Source organism: Chiloscyllium punctatum, chromosome 21, assembly GCF_047496795.1.
Source record: "Chiloscyllium punctatum isolate Juve2018m chromosome 21, sChiPun1.3, whole genome shotgun sequence".
Lineage (NCBI taxonomy): Eukaryota > Metazoa > Chordata > Chondrichthyes > Orectolobiformes > Hemiscylliidae > Chiloscyllium > Chiloscyllium punctatum.
This window is the reverse complement of record NC_092759.1, coordinates 259,002-275,902: the sequence shown is the minus strand read 5'-3', so window position 1 is coordinate 275,902 and position 16,901 is coordinate 259,002. Positions and strand designations below refer to the sequence as shown.

Here is a 16,901-nt window from a genome sequence, read left to right as displayed (position 1 = left end):
CCGCTCAGTTCCCTGGTCCTTAATACTGTGGTACCTGGTACAATTGATTGGCGCTCCTGGGCTGACTTAAACTGGTGTCTTTATACAGAACCCTTTGGGTTTTCCTTGCAAACCACTGCTCGCTATCACAATCCCTACACTTCTCCCCTCCCATCCCTTCTCAGGCAGCACCCGTCCTACCCGGCTGGTTGTGGAGAAAGGCCCTGAAATCCTGCTTTCACCCAGCGCTTCTGACAAGACCTCATTTTAATGTGCTCATGGACGCTTCCCACAACAAAGCAGTGGAGTACATGAAGTTTTGTAGGCAGTTTATTAACATTCATATGTTACAGATGACTATATAATATGTTAGGATACGGGGTAAACCCCTCTGCTAATTTAAGCTAGCAACACAGAAAAGATTCACCCCGTGCTGTAATCTGTTAAAATTCGAGAGGGAAAGAACTATCCCCAAAAGTCATTATGTAAAGTAACAATTAACAACTTTATTTTTAAAAGTCTGACAGAGAATAATTAACGAACAACTATTTATAACTCCTTTCTCTTAAACCTAGCTTTTAACTTCTCCTCTACAATACTGATCCGATAAAAAAATCCTGATTGCAATTTACAAAAAAACAAATCACTTTTCAAAACCAGTCAGCTTAGATGAGATTAGATTCCCTACAGTGTGGAAACAGGCCCTTCGGCCCAACTAGTCCACACCGACCCTCCGAAGAGTAACCCACCCAGCCCCATTTCCCTCTGACTAATGCACCTAACACTATGGGCAATTTAGCACAGCCAATTCACTCTAAACTGCATATCTTTGGACTGTGGAAGGAAACCAGAGCACCTGGAAGAAACCCACGCAGACACAGGGAGAATGTGCAAACTCCACTCAGACAGTCGCCCAAGGCTGGGATCGAACTTGGGACCCTGGTGCTATGAGGCAGCAGTGCTAACCACTGAGCCACTGTGCTGCCCCTGTAGATTTTCCTCTGTTTTCTATTCTACTTCTTAGGGATTCTGTTTCACGGGTCTTTGATAGCTAAAGGTACCTTTAAGAGAGCAGTTCTGTGAGCAGTCTGTATTGTTCTATTTTTGTTGGTCCTCTTTGCCACTCTAACTAACTGTTCCAAAATGTCTGATATTTATACCCCAAAGCATTGGATTGTCTCATTGGTTTTATATTGTCAAAATACTAAATTCAAACTCGAATGGAGTTTAGTATCCTGGGGCATAATTAAAGCTGATTGGTTGAATTTGAAGTTGTTTTTGTATCCAGGCAACACACCTCTTAGGTAGTTGTATGACCAAATGTTTCATTGTTACCTTGTTCAGAACACTGTGCTAGCCAGAAATTTCAGCTCCCTCAAAGTTACAGTACACCCACAACTTCATATCAAGATGAAAAATTCTGTAAAGTTATTTGGTTAAAAAAAAATGTAAATACTCACAAATCTTTTAGTTGGTCTGAGTAACTCTGGCTCATGGATCTCACCAGGTAACAGTGGAAGCACAGGTTGCAAACCAGATCATTGCACAGAGTCTCGGTTTGTCCTCAGAAGGCCAGAGCTCAGCACCAGAGGCTTCGCCACTCGGAGCGTAATTAGGGCTCAGCTTTGATACTCAGTGAAGCGACCATGCATGGGAACTCACAACAGAGACGGAGACATGAGCAGGGTGGGGATAGGGCCAGATGTCTCCTGAATCTTTTTCCTGGTGTGGGATCACAGTCTTGGGGGAGGAGAAGGGGCGAATCCTGCAACCCCATTCACATAGAGTCCATCCAGTCCATACTGACCAAGTTTCCCGAACTAAAACTATCCCACTTGTCTCCATTTGGCCCACATCCCTCTAAACTTTTCCTGTTCGTGATGTGGAGGTGCCGTTGTTGGACTGGGGTGGACAGAGTTAAAAATCATACAAGCCCAGGTTATAGTCCAACAGGTTTATTTGTAAGTACAAGTTTTCCAAGTGCTGCTCTGTCATCGGGTAGCGAGTGGTGTCCTGTGATCTTGCCCCACTTGTTACCTGACAAAGGAGCAGTGCTCCGAAAGCTTGTACTTCCAAATAAACCTTTGGACTATAACCTGGGCTTGTATGATTTTTAAAATTAGATTAGATTCCCGACAGTATGGAAACAGGCCCTTCAGCCCAACAAGTCCACACCAGCCCTTCGAAGAGTAACCCACCCAGACCCATTCCCCCGCCCTATATTTACCCCTGACTATTGCACTAACACTATGGGGCAATTTAGCATGGCCAGTTCACCCCAACCTGCACATCTTTGGACTGTGGGAGGAAACCGAAGCACCCGGAGGAAACCCACGCAGACACGGGGAGAATGTGCAGACTCCACACAGATAGTTGCCCGAGGCTGGAATCGAACCTGGGTCCCTAGTGCTAACCACTGAGCCACTGTGCCACCCTATTTCCTGTCCATGTAACTGTCCAAATGTTTTTCACGTGTTGTAACTGTACCTGCATCCACCACTTCCTGTGGCAGTTCATTCCATAACATGAACCCACCTTTGCCCCTCAGGTCCCTTTTCAAGCTTATATTTCGCTTTGTGTCACAGCCCACAATTTGGGAGCCCCCACTACGCTGTGTGTTTCCTGGGAACTCTCTGGGAATTATGGAAGCGAAAAACCATAGAAGATTATGTTACCTTTGTGTCAAACCTTGGGTCGGCTCTCACTGGGAAAACTGTGTGCAGCAACGCTTTTCATTTGTAAAAAAACCGTCTGGAGGCAGTGGGAGGTGCAACACTGATTCACAAGAAGGATAGCAGAATGCAGAAGGTACAGTTATCAGGGAAATCTGAATGGGCTGTGGCTTTTTTCCCATCAAGCTTCTTAATACCACATAACTAACAGCAAAATATTATAGATATGAAAGCTACAGTTGCAACATTTGAAACACATCAGAATGTAAAGGGTTTAGAGGGATACGGGCCAAATGGGACTAGATTAATTTAGGATATCTAGTCGGCATGGACAAGTTAGACCAAAGGGTCTGTTTCTGTACTGTATGCTGTAGAATACTGGAAATACTCAGAAGATTGGGAGCCTTTGATTTGATTTATATTTGTCACATGTACCTCGGTACAGTGAAAAGTTTTGTTGTGATTCTGTTTGCCGAGCTGGGAATTTGTCTTGCAAACGTTTCGTCCCCTGTCTAGGTGACATCCTCAGTGCTTGGGAGCCTCCTGTGAAGCGCTTCTGTGCTGTTTCCTCCGGTATTTATAGTGGCCTGTCTCTGCCGCTTCCGGTTGTCAGTTCGAGCTGTCCGCTGTAGTGGCCGGTATATTGGGTCCAGGTCAATGTGTTTGTTGATAGAGTCTGTGGATGAGTGTCATGCCTCTAGGAATTCCCTGGCTGTTCTCTGTTTGGCTTGCCCTATAATGGTAGACAGTTAACGATCCGTATACATGAACACAAACTAGCCACGAAACGACATGACCAGCTATCCTTAGTAGCCACGCACGCAGAAGACAAGCAACATGAGTTCGACTGGGACAACACTACCATTATAGGGCAAGCCAAACAGAGAACAGCCAGGGAATTCCTAGAGGCATGGCACTCATCCACAGACTCTATCAACAAACACATCGACCTGGACCCAATATACCGGCCACTACAGCGGACAGCTCGAACTGACAACCGGTAGCGGCAGAGACAGGCCACTATAAATGCCTGTCTCTGAAACTGCACAGAAGCGCTTCACAGGAGGCTCCCAAGCACTGAGGATGTCACCTGGACAGGGGACGAAACATTTGCAACACAAATTCCCAGCTCGGCGAACAGAACCACAACAACGAGCACCTGAGCTACAAATCTTCTCCCAAACCTTGAAGTGAAAAGTTTTGTTTTGCATGCAGTACAGGCAGCTCATACCGTACATAAGCATTACGGTAATGGGACAGAGCAAGAAATACTATGTTCCAGCTGCAGAGAAGGTGCTCAAAGAGCGAGGTCAACATTAAATTTGAAATTTGAGAGGTCCATCCAGAATCTGATAGCAGCGGGGTAGAAACTGTTCTTTAGCCTGTTTAAGCTTTTAGTGCGTTTAAGCTTTTGTATTTTCTGCCCGATGGAAGAGGTTGGAAGAGATCATAACCGGGGTGGGAGGGGTCTTTGATGATGTTGGCTGCCTACCTGAGGCAGCGGAATGTACAGATGGAGTCAATAGATGGAAGGTTGGCTTGTGTGGGCTGTGCTCATGGCTCTCTGTAGTTTCTTACAGACTTGGGCAGAGCAGTTGCCGTACAATCCTGAGGACAGAAACAGAATGAATATTTCTGTCCTGATGAGAGGTCCCCAACCTGAATGATCAACTTTATTTCTATCTCTCTGTCTCTCCCTGGGAAACTCGTGTAGTGTGAACGCTTCTGAAAGTGCATCTCAAACAGTGTCATTCCCCACCTTGACTAGAAGTTCACCTTCTGAGCCATTTTTCTTTTCTCTTGATCTTTGCCATCCCCAGATTGAGAACAGCTACTCAGTCTCCATCCCCATCTTCAAGCAGTTCCACAAGAACATAATCGGTAAAGGAGGAGCCAACATCAAAAAGGTACAAACCTGAGAGGGGTGCGCAGGTTTCTCCTAAGGCTGACTGGATTGCTGTGCAGAGAGCTAGCATGGCCTCAATAGGCTGAATGGTCTCTTTCGGTACTGTCAATGACTCGATGACCTGTAGGCTTTTATTCACAGATATACAAAGCGAATGTATACACATCCAAGCCCAACAATCAGTTTTGGGCTCTTCCCATGCATAGGAGCTCAGTGGCCCCCTAGTTAATGCCCATCATCTGAACATAATTAACATCTAAAAGCATGTTCACCACGCAGGCTGCAGTGTTCAGACAAAAGATCTGAGAGTCCCCCCATTGAGTGCAACTAAGGGTGGGGAATAAATAGAACCCCGACAGTGTGGAAGCCGGCCATTCAGCCCCTCAAGTCAGCACTGACCCTCTGAGGGACATCCCACCCAGACCCACTCCTTCCCTATAACCCTGCATTTCCCATGGCTAATCCAACTGGACTGCGCAATACAGGACACTATGGGCAATTTAGCATGGCCGATCCACCTAACCTGCACAACATGGGATACAACAGGGCAATTTAGCATGGCCGATCCACCTAACCTCCACATCTTTGGACTGTGGAGCACCCGGAAGCAACATACGCAGACACGGGGGAGAGCAAGCAAACTCCACACAGATGTGTCACCCGAAGGTGGAATCAAACCCGGGTCCCTGGTGCTGCAAGGCAGCAGTGCTAACCGCTGCGCCACCGTGCCATCCCACGTTCAATCAAGAACAGAAATTGCTGGCAAAACTCAGCTGGTCTGGCAACATCTGTGGAGCAAGTGCAGAGTTAACCTTTCAAAACCGGCAAGCCTTCTTCAGTTCAGTTTTCCCAGCAATTTCTGATTTAGTTTCTGATTTCCAGCATCCGCAGTTCTTTGGGTTTTATTTTGTCTGGGAATGCGCTTGTTTGGTAATGTTTTTCTTCTGAGAGGAGAAATTAACGTAGGGTGGGTTATTTGCCTCATGCCTTCCCTACCTGAGGGGCAGTGAAGTTGTTTGAAATGCTGCACCTGGCCTTTACACAGGCCGGAGACGAATCCTGTTTAGTGGTCTGTGCAGCTCCAATTACTCAACCCCCCATTGATTCGTTCCTAAAGCCACCGAATTGTGTTTTCTCTCTCTTGAATCTCTCATGTTAGCAGAAGAAGAGAAAAACAGAAGCTGCGATGGAAAATACTTGCTTTCTAGAGAGTAGAACTAAAAAAGAATCCAGCCCTTCGAGGATTGAAAAGAGTTGTTTTGATATGTTTAAGGGGAAGCTCTGTAAGATTATGCCAAGAATGCTGGAGACAAAAAGAAAACCGCAGATGTGGGAATCCCAGCAGGAGGCTGGGCAAGGCAGGCAGCATCAGGAGAGGTGGAGAACCTGAGAGGGGTGCGCTGGGTTTCGGGTGGACAGGGTTACATCCGAAACGTCGGCTTCTCCATCTTCTGATGTTGTGTTCTCCCACCCTCCTACTTGTCTACCTTTGATGCTCCTCTGCTAAGAATGTGACGACAGGGTGGGATTGATGAGTGATGGACAGAGGCCTGCGAGTCGAACCGAGCATTTTCCACTGTAGCTATAGAGCATTTGAGTTATTCTGGTGCCAGTGACTAGCCTCAACCAATCGTAACTGGGCAGAAGTGGGTACTGGAGAAGCAGGTGCTGGAGATTAGAGTCAAGATTAGAGTGGCGCTGGAAAAGCACAGCAGGTCAGGCAGCATCCGAGGAGCAGGAAAATTGACGTTTCGGCCAAAAGCCGCAGTACCCACTTCTGCCTGGGATTTTAACCTCACTGCGAATCCTCTTCCAAGGATGGCGAAAGTGAGGACTGCAGATGCTGGAGATCAGAGTCTAGAGTAGAGTGGTCCTGGAAAAGCACAGCAGGTCAGGCAGCATCCGAGGAGCAGGAAAATCGACGTTTCGGGCAAAAGTGCTTCATCAGGAATAAGGCTGGGAGCCTCCAGGGTGGAAAGATAAATGGAAGGGGTTGGGGGGGGGAGCGGGGAGGCTGGGGAGAAGGTAGCTAAGATTACAATAGGTGGATGGAGGTGGGGGTAAGGGTGATAGGTCGGAGAGGAGGGTGGAGTGGATAGGTGGGAAGGCAGATTGACAGGTGGGACAGGTCATGGGGATGGTGCTGAACTGGAAGGTTGGAACTGGGGTAAGGTGGGGGGAGGGGAAATGAGGAAACTGGTGAAGTCCACATTGATGCCCGGGGGTTGAAGTGTTCTGGGGCAGAAGATGAGGTGTTGTTCCTCCAGGTGTCGGGTGGTGAGGGAGTAGCGGTGGAGGAGGCCCAGGACCTGCATGTTCTTGGCAGGGTTGGCGTTGGCTGGGGGGGGGGGGCGGGAGTTGAAATGTTCGGCCACGGGGCGGCGGGGTTGATTGGTGCGGGTCCTTGAAGAAGTTCTCCTTGTCCCTTTACAACAATCTTCCCTGGGCCTTTGCAGAAAAAGATTCTGATGTTGGCATGCGGGTGCCGGTTCGGGGGGGGGGGGGGGGGGGGGGCAGTGCGCCAGGCACCGTGGCACTCCCCATTCGGTGAATGGTTCTGGCATTATCAGGGAGGAGAAAGTGAGGACTGCAGATGCTGGATATCAGAGTCGAGAGTGTGGTGCTGGAAAAGCACAGCAGGTCAGGCAGCATCCGAGGGGCAAAAGAATCGATGTTTCGGGCATAAGCCCTTCATCAGGACTTTTCAAAAATTGCTGATGAAGGGTTTATGCCTGAAATGTCGATTTTCCTGCTCCTCGGATGCTGCCTGACCTGCTGTGCTTTTCCAGCACCACACTCTCTACACTGGCATTATTATCAGATTATGTTCAAGGCAGAGATCAATAGATTTCCAAAGATTGAAAGTGTCAAGGGAGAGTGTAGGAAGAGGGTGTTCAAGTAGAAGACTAGCCATGATTTTTTTTGTTTTATATAGAATCCCTACAGTGTGGAAGCAGGCCATCCGGCCCATCGAGTCATCACCGCCCCTCCAGACCCCTACCCAATATTTCTCATGGCTAATCCACCTAGCCTGCACATTTCTGGCCACCATAGTCTGGCCAATCCTCTCTAGCCTGCACATCTTTGGAATTGTGGGAGGAAACCGGAGCAAACTCAAACAGACACAGGGAAGAACATGCAAGCTCTGCACAGACAGTCGCCCGAGGGTGGAATCGAACCCAGGTCCCTGGTGCCATGAGGCAGCAGTGCTTACCACTGAGCCACCGTAGTTGGGAGAATTTGTGATTCCGATCTCCCTTTCCCTGTGTATGAACAAGTGATTCCCACCATCACCCCGAAACCTGATGCATGTTGGAGCAGAGCCAATGGGATGAATGGCCTATTGCTACTCACGGTTTCAATATAAGGGATCGCCCATTTAAGATAAGGAGTAATTTTTTTCTCAGAGGTTTGTGTCTCTTTGCAGCTCTCGCCCTCAAAAGGTGATGGCAGAGAGTCTTTAAAGCAAGGCAGGATATCTACTTGATCAGCAAGGAGGCAAGAGGTTCTCAGAGTTAGCTGGGAATGTACAGTTGAGGTAACAATCAGACCAGCCACGATCTTATTGAATTGCCGAGCAATTGAGAGGCTAAGTGACTTGCTCTTGTTCCTAATTCCTAACCCACCTTGGTTTCATCCATCAAGCAATACAGTATTATCTGCCCCAACAAAGTTCAGCCTGCCCAGCATTGTAAACATTTGCAAGGATTTTGCCTTTGTGCTGTCTGGGAGTTCACGGGTTGGATGTTGTGCAGGTGTTGCAATCCCATCCTCGCACCTTATATACAACTGCAATTAGATTAGATTACTTACAGTGTGGAAACAGGCCCTTCGGCCCAACAACTCCACACCGACCCACCGAAGTGCAACCCACCCATACCCCTACATCTACCCCTTACCTAACACTACGGACAATTTAGCATGGCCAATTTACCTGACCTGCACATCTTTGGACTATGGGAGGAAATCGAAGCACCCGGAGGAAACCCACGCAGACACGGGGAGAATGTGCAAACTCCACACAGTCAGTCGCCTGAGGCGGGAATTGAACCCGGGTCTCTGGCGCTGTGAGGCCTAACCACCACATCCGGCTCAAATTCCAGGGAGGAGCTTGTCCCTACCCCTAACCCTGCAAGACCTTCACCACTTTCCCAGGAACATGTCCGTCATTAGACAGTGCGAGTGAGCCAGTGAGACAGCAGGAAGGCTTGTAGCTCCAGTGGTGCCAGGTGGGAATGGTGGCCACTGCTGGAACTGCGGTCAAGTGGGCCCAATCAGAGGAGTATCACTGGGACCAGGTTGGCAGGTCCCTGGGTGGGGTGATGCTGAGTTCAACAAGGTCAAAGTGGGATATACATGGAGGGGAGCATTCCTCCACTGGTGCTCCAGGGGGGGTTCCTTTGCCTCTGCGCTTGCTTAACCCCAACCCCAGCTAGAGCATCTCTCACACAGGTTGAACCAGGGAATGGGACTGACGACATTGCTCTGCAGAGAATCAATGGGCCGAATAGCCTCCTTTTTCCTTTCACATACCTCCATGAGAGTCTGAAAGACTTCACTTCCTCTCATGCTTCGACTTTTCTCAGCTCCCCTTTGCTATGCCCTGTTACTGATTGAGTCTCCCACACCTCGGTGACCATAATAAACGGTATGAGCGTTACTTGGTCTTTATTGCAAGAGGATGGAGTATAAAAGTGCTGATGCTGCAACCGTACAGTGTCGTGTATTGGTGACAATACACTGGAGTATTGTGGACAGTTTTGGTCTCCTCACTTGAGAAGTTCCTTATCCCTAGGCTGATACCTTGGAAAAAGCTTTGTCTTAAGAGAAAAACCTGAGCACATTTGACCCGTACTTATTTGAAGAGCAGGAGGAGATCATTTTGAAACATGGAAAGTTCTGAGGGGGCTTGACAAGGCAAATGCTGAGAAAATGTTTAGAGTCGAGAACCAGGTAACACAGTTTCAAAATAACGAGTTAAGACAGAGTTAGGAACCAATGGCTTCTTTGTAAGGTTGTTACTGTTTGGGATTCCCGATCCCGTAGAGTTGAGCAGGCTCAGCTGAGTTCGATCGATTATTAGATTAGATGAGATTCCCCACAGTGTGGAAACAGGCCCTTCGGCCCAACCAGTCCACACTGACCCGCTGAAGAGTAGCCTACCCAGACCCATTTCCCTCTGACTAAGGCACCTAACACTATGGGCAATTTAGCACGGCCAATTCACCCTAACCTGCAATTATTTTGACTGTGGGAAGAAACCCACGCAGACGCAGGGAGAATGTGCAAACTCCACACTGATGGACAAGCAAGTCAGAGGTTATGGGCGTGGGTGGCAGGAAGGAAAGGTGGATCAGTCCTGATCTTATTGAATCGGTGCAGCAGGTTCGATGAGCTGAATGGCCTCATGATCTTATTGAATCGGTGCAGCAGGTTCAATGGGCTGAATGGCCTCATCCTGCTCCTATTTCTGAAGCTCTTAGGATTTCCTCTGACTCTGCCATTCTTTCCCAGATCCGTGAAGAAACAAACACCAAGATCGACCTCCCAACAGAGAACAGCAACTCCGAAGTGATCCTCATCACGGGGAAGAAAGCGAATTGTGAAGCTGCCCGGGATCGGATCCTGGCCATTCAGCGCGAGCTGGTACATCAGACCGGGAGCATCCCTGTCCACTGCGGCAGCTCCACAACCTGTTTTCTTTCTGAAGGCTTGGAATGTATATTGCAGGATATTGGCAAGCGCACACACGCACACATACAGGAAGCGTTGGGAGTGGTAGCTCAAGCAGTTGGAGAAGGCTTGAAAGAGCAAGGAACAGAGCTGTAAGCTTTCAGGCAGTGACAGGGCAGAAGCAAAGAGCTCCGATGGTGGTAGAGTTGATGAAGGGTGAAGGTCAAAGATAGAGAGCCAAAGGACCATGAGAAAGAGCACTGGGGCACAGTACTGGTGGGAACACGTCTGTGACTGTATAACAATGGGGTACAGTACTGGTGGGGACAGGTCTGTCACTGTATAACACTGGGGTACAGTACTGGTGGGGACAGGTCTGTGACTGTATAACACTGGGGTACAGTACTGGTGGGGACAGGTCTGTCCCTGTATAACACTGGGGTACAGTACTGGTGGGGACAGGTCTGTCACTGTATAACACTGGGGTACAGTACTGGTGGGGACAGGTCTGTCACTGTATAACACTGGGGTACAGTACTGGTGGGGACAGGTCTGTCACTGTATAACACTGGGGTACAGTACTGGTGGGGACAGGTCTGTTACTGTAAACACTGGGGTACAGTACTGGTGGGGACAGGTCTGTTACTGTAAACACTGGGGTACAGTACTGGTGGGGACAGGTCTGTCACTGTATAACACTGGGGTACAGTACTGGTGGGGACAGGTCTGTGACTGTATAACACTGGGGTACAGTACTGGTGGGGACAGGTCTGTCCCTGTATAACACTGGGGTACAGTACTGGTGGGGACAGGTCTGTCACTGTATAACACTGGGGTACAGTACTGGTGGGGGCAGGTCTGTCACTGTATAACACTGGGGTACAGTACTGGTGGGGACAGGTCTGTCCCTGTATAACACTGGGGTACAGTACTGGTGGGGACAGGTCTGTCACTGTATAACACTGGGGTACAGTACTGGTGGGGCAGGTCTGTCACTGTATAACACTGGGGTACAGTACTGGTGGGGACAGGTCTGTCCCTGTATAACACTGGGGTACAGTACTGGTGTGGACAGGTCTGTCACTGTATAACACTGGGGTACAGTACTGGTGGGGACAGGTCTGTCACTGTATAACACTGGGGTACAGTACTGGTGGGGACAGGTCTCTCCCTGTATAACACTGGGGTACAGTACTGGTGGGGACAGGTCTGTGACTGTATGACAATGGGGTACAGTACTGGTGGGGACAGGTCTGTCACTGTATAACACTGGGGTACAGTACTGATGGGGAGAGGTCTGTCACTGTATAACACTGGGGTACAGTACTGGTGGGAACAGGTCTGTCCCTGTATAACACTGGGGTACAGTACTGGTGGGAACAGGTCTGTCACTGTATAACACTGGGGTACAGTACTGGTGGGGACAGGTCTGTTCCTGGAAAACACTGGGGTACAGTACTGGTGGGGACAGGTCTGTCCCTGGAAAACACTGGGGTACAGTACTGGTGGGGACAGGTCTGTCAATGTATAACACTGAGGTACAGTACTGGTGGGGACAGGTCTGTCAATGTATAACACTGGGGTACAGTACTGGTGGGGACCGGTCTGTCACTGTTTAACACTGGGGTACAGTACTGGTGGGGACAGGTCTGTTACTGTAAACACTGGGGTACAGTACTGATGGGGACATGTCTGTCACTGTATAACACTGGGGTACAGTACTGGCAGGGACAGGTCTGTCACTGTATAACACTGGGTCCAGTACTGGTGGGGACAGGTCTGTCACTGTATAACACGGATACAGTGCTGGTCGGGACAGGTCTGTCACTGTATAACACTGGGGGACAGTACTGGTGGGGACAGGTCTGTCACTGTATAACAGTGGGTTACACTACCAATAGGGACAGGTCTGTTGCTATATAATGCTAGGGTACTGTCTGGTGGGAACAGGTCTGTCACTGTATAACACTGGGGTACAGTACTGGTGGGGACAGGTCTGTCACTGTATAACACTGGGGTACAGTACTGGTGGGGACAGGTCTGTCACTGTATAACACTGGGATACAGTACTGGTGTGAACAGGTCTGTCACTGTTTAACACTGGGGTACAGTACTGGTGGGGACAGGTCTGTTACTGTAAACACTGGGGTACAGTACTGACGGGGACATGTCTGTCACTGTATAACACTGGGGTACAGTACTGGTGGGGACAGGTCTGTCACTGTATAACACTGGGATACAGTACTGGTGGGGACAGGTCTGTCACTGTATAACACGGATACAGTGCTGGTCGGGACAGGTCTGTCACTGTATAATACTGGGTACAGTACTGGTGGGGACAGGTCTGTCACTGTATAACACTGGGATACAGTACTGGTGGGGACAGGTCTGTCACTGTATAACACGGATACAGTGCTGGTCGGGACAGGTCTGTCACTGTATAATACTGGGTACAGTACTGGTGGGGACAGGTCTGTCACTGTATAACACTGGGGTACAGTACTGGTGGGGACAGGTCTGTCACTGTATAACACTGGGGTACAGTACTGGTGTGAACAGGTCTGTCACTGTATAACACTGGGATACAGTACTGGTGGGAACAGGTCTGTCACTGTATAACACTGGGGTACAGTACTGGTGTGAACAGGTCTGTCACTGTATAACACTGGGGTACAGTACTGGTGTGAACAGGTCTGTCACTGTATAACAGTGGGTTACAGTACTGGTGGGGACAGGTCTGTCACTGTATAATACTGGGTACAGTACTGGTGGGGACAGGTCTGTCACTGTATAACACTGGGGGACAGTACTGGTGGGGACAGGTCTGTCACTGTATAACAGTGGGTTACAGTACTGATGGGGACAGGTCTGTTGCTATATAATGCTGGGGTACTGTCTGGTGGGAACAGGTCTGTCACTGTATAACACTAGGATACAGTACTGGTGGGGACAGGTCTGTCACTGTATAACACTGGGGTACAGTACTGGTGGGGACAGGTCTGTCACTGTATAACACTGGGATACAGTACTGGTGTGAACAGGTCTGTCACTGTATAACACTGGGGTACAGTACTGGTGATGTCAGGTCTGTCGCTGTATAGCACTGGGGTACAGTACTGATGGGGACAGGTCTGTCAATGTATAATACAGGGGTATAGTACTGGTGGGGACAGGTCTGTCACTGTATAACACTGGGATACAGTACTGATGGGGACAGGTCTGTCAGTGTATAACACTGGGGTACAGTACTGATGGGGACAGGTCTATCACTGTATAACACTGGGTACAGTACCGATAGGGACAGGTCTGTTGCTGTATAACACTGGGGTACAGTACTGGTGGTGGGGACAGGCCAGTCACTGTATAAGACTGGGGTACAGTACTGGTGGGGGCTGGTCTGTCACTGTATAACACTGGGTGTCCGGTACTGGTGGGGACAGGTCAGTTACTGTCTAACACTGGGATACAGTACTGGTGGGGACATGTCTGTCACTATATAACACGGGTACAGTACTGATGGGGACAGGTCTGTCACTGTAAAACACTGGGGTACAGTACTGGTGGGGATGGGTCTGTCACTGTATAACACTGGGGTACAGTACTGGTGGGGACGGGTCTGTCACTGTATAACACTGGGGTACAGTACTGGTGGAAACAGGGCTGTCACTGTATAACACTGGGGTACAGTACCGATAGGAACAGGTTTGTTGCTGTATAACACTGGGGTACAGTACTGGTGGTGTCAGGTCCGTCACTGTATAACACCAGGGTACAGTACTGGTGGGAACAGGTCTGTCACTGTATAACACTGGGGTACAGTACTGGTGTGAGCAGATATGTCACTGTATAACACTGGGGTACAGTACTGGTGGGGAATGGTCTATCACTGTATAACACTGGGGTACAGTACTGGTGGGGACAGGTCTGTCACTGTATAACACTGGCATACAGTACTGGTAGGAACAAGTCTGTCACTATAACACTGGGGTACAGTACTGGTGGGGACAGGTCTGTCACTGTATAACACTGGGGTATAGTACTGGTGGGGACATGTCTGTCACTGTATAACACGGGTACAGTTCTGATGGGGACAGGTCTGTCACTGTATAACACTGGGGTACAGTACTGGTGGGGATGGGTCTGTCACTGTATAACACTGGGGTACAGTACTGGTGGGGACGGGTCTGTCACTGTATAACACTGGGGTATAGTACTGGTGTGAGCAGATATGTCACTGTACAAGACTGGGGTACAGTACTGGTGGGGACAGGTCTATCACTGTATAACACTGGGGTACAGTACTGGTGGGGACAGGTCTGTCACTGTAAACACTAGGGTACAGTATTGGTGGGGACAGGTCTGTCACTGTATAACACTGGGGTACAGTACTGGTGGGGACAGGTCCGTCACTGTATAACACTGGCATACAGTACTGGTGGGGGCAGGTCTGTCACAGTATAACGCTGGGGTACAGTACTGGTGGGACAGGTTAGTAACTGTATAACACTGGGGTACAGTACTGGTGGGAACAGGTCTGTCACTGTATAACACTGGGGTACAGTACTGGTGGGGACAGGTCTGTCACTGTATAACACTGGGGTACAGTACTGGTGGGAACAGGTCTGTCACTGTATAACACTGGGGTACAGTACTGGGGGTGACAGGTCTGTCACTGTATAACACTGGGGTACAGTACTGGGGGTGACATGTCTGTCACTGTATAACACTGGGATACAGAACTGGTGAGGACAGGTCTATCACTATATCCCTGGCATACAGTACTGGTGGGGGCAGGTCTGTCATTGTATAACGCTGGGGTACAGTACTGGTGGAACAGGTTAGTCACTGTATAACACTGGTGTACAGTACTGGTGGGGACAGGTCTGTCACTGTACAACACTGGGGTACAATACTGGTGGGAACAGGTCTGTCACTGTATAACACTGGCATACAGTACTGGTTGGGGCAGGTCTGTCACAGTATAACGCTGAGGTACAGTACTGGTGGGACAGGTTAGTCACTGTATAACACTGGGGTACAGTACTGGTGGGGACAGGTCTGTCACTGTATAACACTGGCGTACAGTACTGGTGGGGACAGGTCTGTCATTGTATAACACTGGGGTACAGTACTGGTGGGGACAGGTCTGTCACTGTATAACACTGGTGTCCAGTACCGGTGGGGACAGGTCTGTCACTGTATAACACTGGGATACAGTACCGGTGGGGACAGGTCTATCACTTATCTAACACTGGGGTATAGTACTGATTGGGACGGGTCTGTCACTGTATAACACTGGGGTACAGTACTAGTGGGGACAGGTGTGCCACTGTCTTACACTAGGGTACAGGACTGATGGCGACATGTCTATCACTTATAACACTGGGGTATAGTACTGGTGGAGACAGATCTGTCACTGAATGACACTGTGGTATAGTACTGGTGTATTCAGGTCTGTCAATGTGTATCACTGTGGTATAGTACTGCTGAAGATTGATCTGTCAGTGTATAACATGGTGTTTTGCAGATATTGGTGAGATTTGGAGTTACAATCTAACATTCTCACCTCCCCTGATATTTTGGTCACTGAGACATGCATTTACTGTATTGTCTTGGCAGTGAGACCTCAGACAATGGCCTGCTCTAGTCGCCCTCAGTTTGATTAAACCCCTGCACTAATTGTGCACACTCTGCAAGTTGAACATGGGACCTTCCTCAATACCTTTTTGAGATGCGTTCTTAATGCAGTAGTTCATTATTGGCAGCTGTATGGTATTTTTGAGTATATCCGTGTGCGCGCACACACATGTGTAGTTTGTCTCTCTTTAATTGCCGTTGTGTTGGCTTTAGGCGAATATCAAAGAGGTGGATGTTTTGATCCCTGCCAAACTGCACAACTCTCTGATTGGTGCTAAGGGGCGTCTGGTCCGGTCACTGATGGAGGAATGTGGAGGGGTGCACATCCATTTCCCTTCTGAAGGCTCAGGCAGCGACAAAGTCACCATCAGGGGTCCTGTCGAGGAAGTGGAGAAAGCAAGGAAACAGCTGCTTCAACTGGCTGAGGAGAAGGTATGCCAGTCACATTGTTAACTTACATAGCACCTTTCACATCCCCAAGTGCAAGACAGAAGGGCTGTGCAATAAAATTTGACACTGAATCACTTAAGGACGTAGTAGGTCAAAATCTTGAAGGGGCAGGCTGTAGGAAGAAGCATGTGCAGGTTAGGGTGAATTGGTCGTGCTAAATTGCCCTTGATGTTAGGTGCATTAGTCAGAGGGAAATGGGCCTGGGTGGGTTACTCTTCGGAGGGTCGGTGTGGACTGGTTGGGCTGAAGGGCCTGTTTCCACACTGTAGGGAATCTAATCTAATCTAAACTCTTAAAAGAACAGAAGAGACAATATTTGATCAGATAATTTTTATTTTGTTCCTGAGAAGTTTCAGTTACCAGAAGCAACAAATGGTGGGATGTGAAGGATTGCGTGTGGCACTTTGACTGACCTCATGGTGGCCTTTTCAGTCTGATTCCATTATTGTTTAAGAAATTAGCATTGTCCAGGCCCACTGCAGTTTTGGACTTCAGAGTGTATAGCAAATACAATCCAGCAGGATTTGGAGACGCCGGTGTTGGACTGGGTGTACAAAATTAAAAATCACACAACACCAGGTTAT

General features: G+C 48.8%; 1 protein-coding gene across 3 annotated transcripts in view; it reads left to right on the top strand.

Moving 5' to 3' along the window:
* The window catches only part of LOC140492493 (vigilin-like), a 115,938-nt gene that overhangs the window by 61,984 nt on the left and 37,053 nt on the right, over positions 1-16,901 (top strand). For 2 of the 3 annotated variants that reach the window (XM_072591382.1, XM_072591384.1), the window contains 3 exons: positions 4,472-4,558; positions 10,072-10,203; positions 16,081-16,299. In XM_072591382.1, the coding sequence (XP_072447483.1) occupies positions 4,472-4,558; positions 10,072-10,203; positions 16,081-16,299 (438 nt within the window). The remainder of the gene's footprint in view (positions 1-4,471; positions 4,559-10,071; positions 10,204-16,080; positions 16,300-16,901) is intronic. The other variant, XM_072591383.1, reaches the window with a different exon arrangement.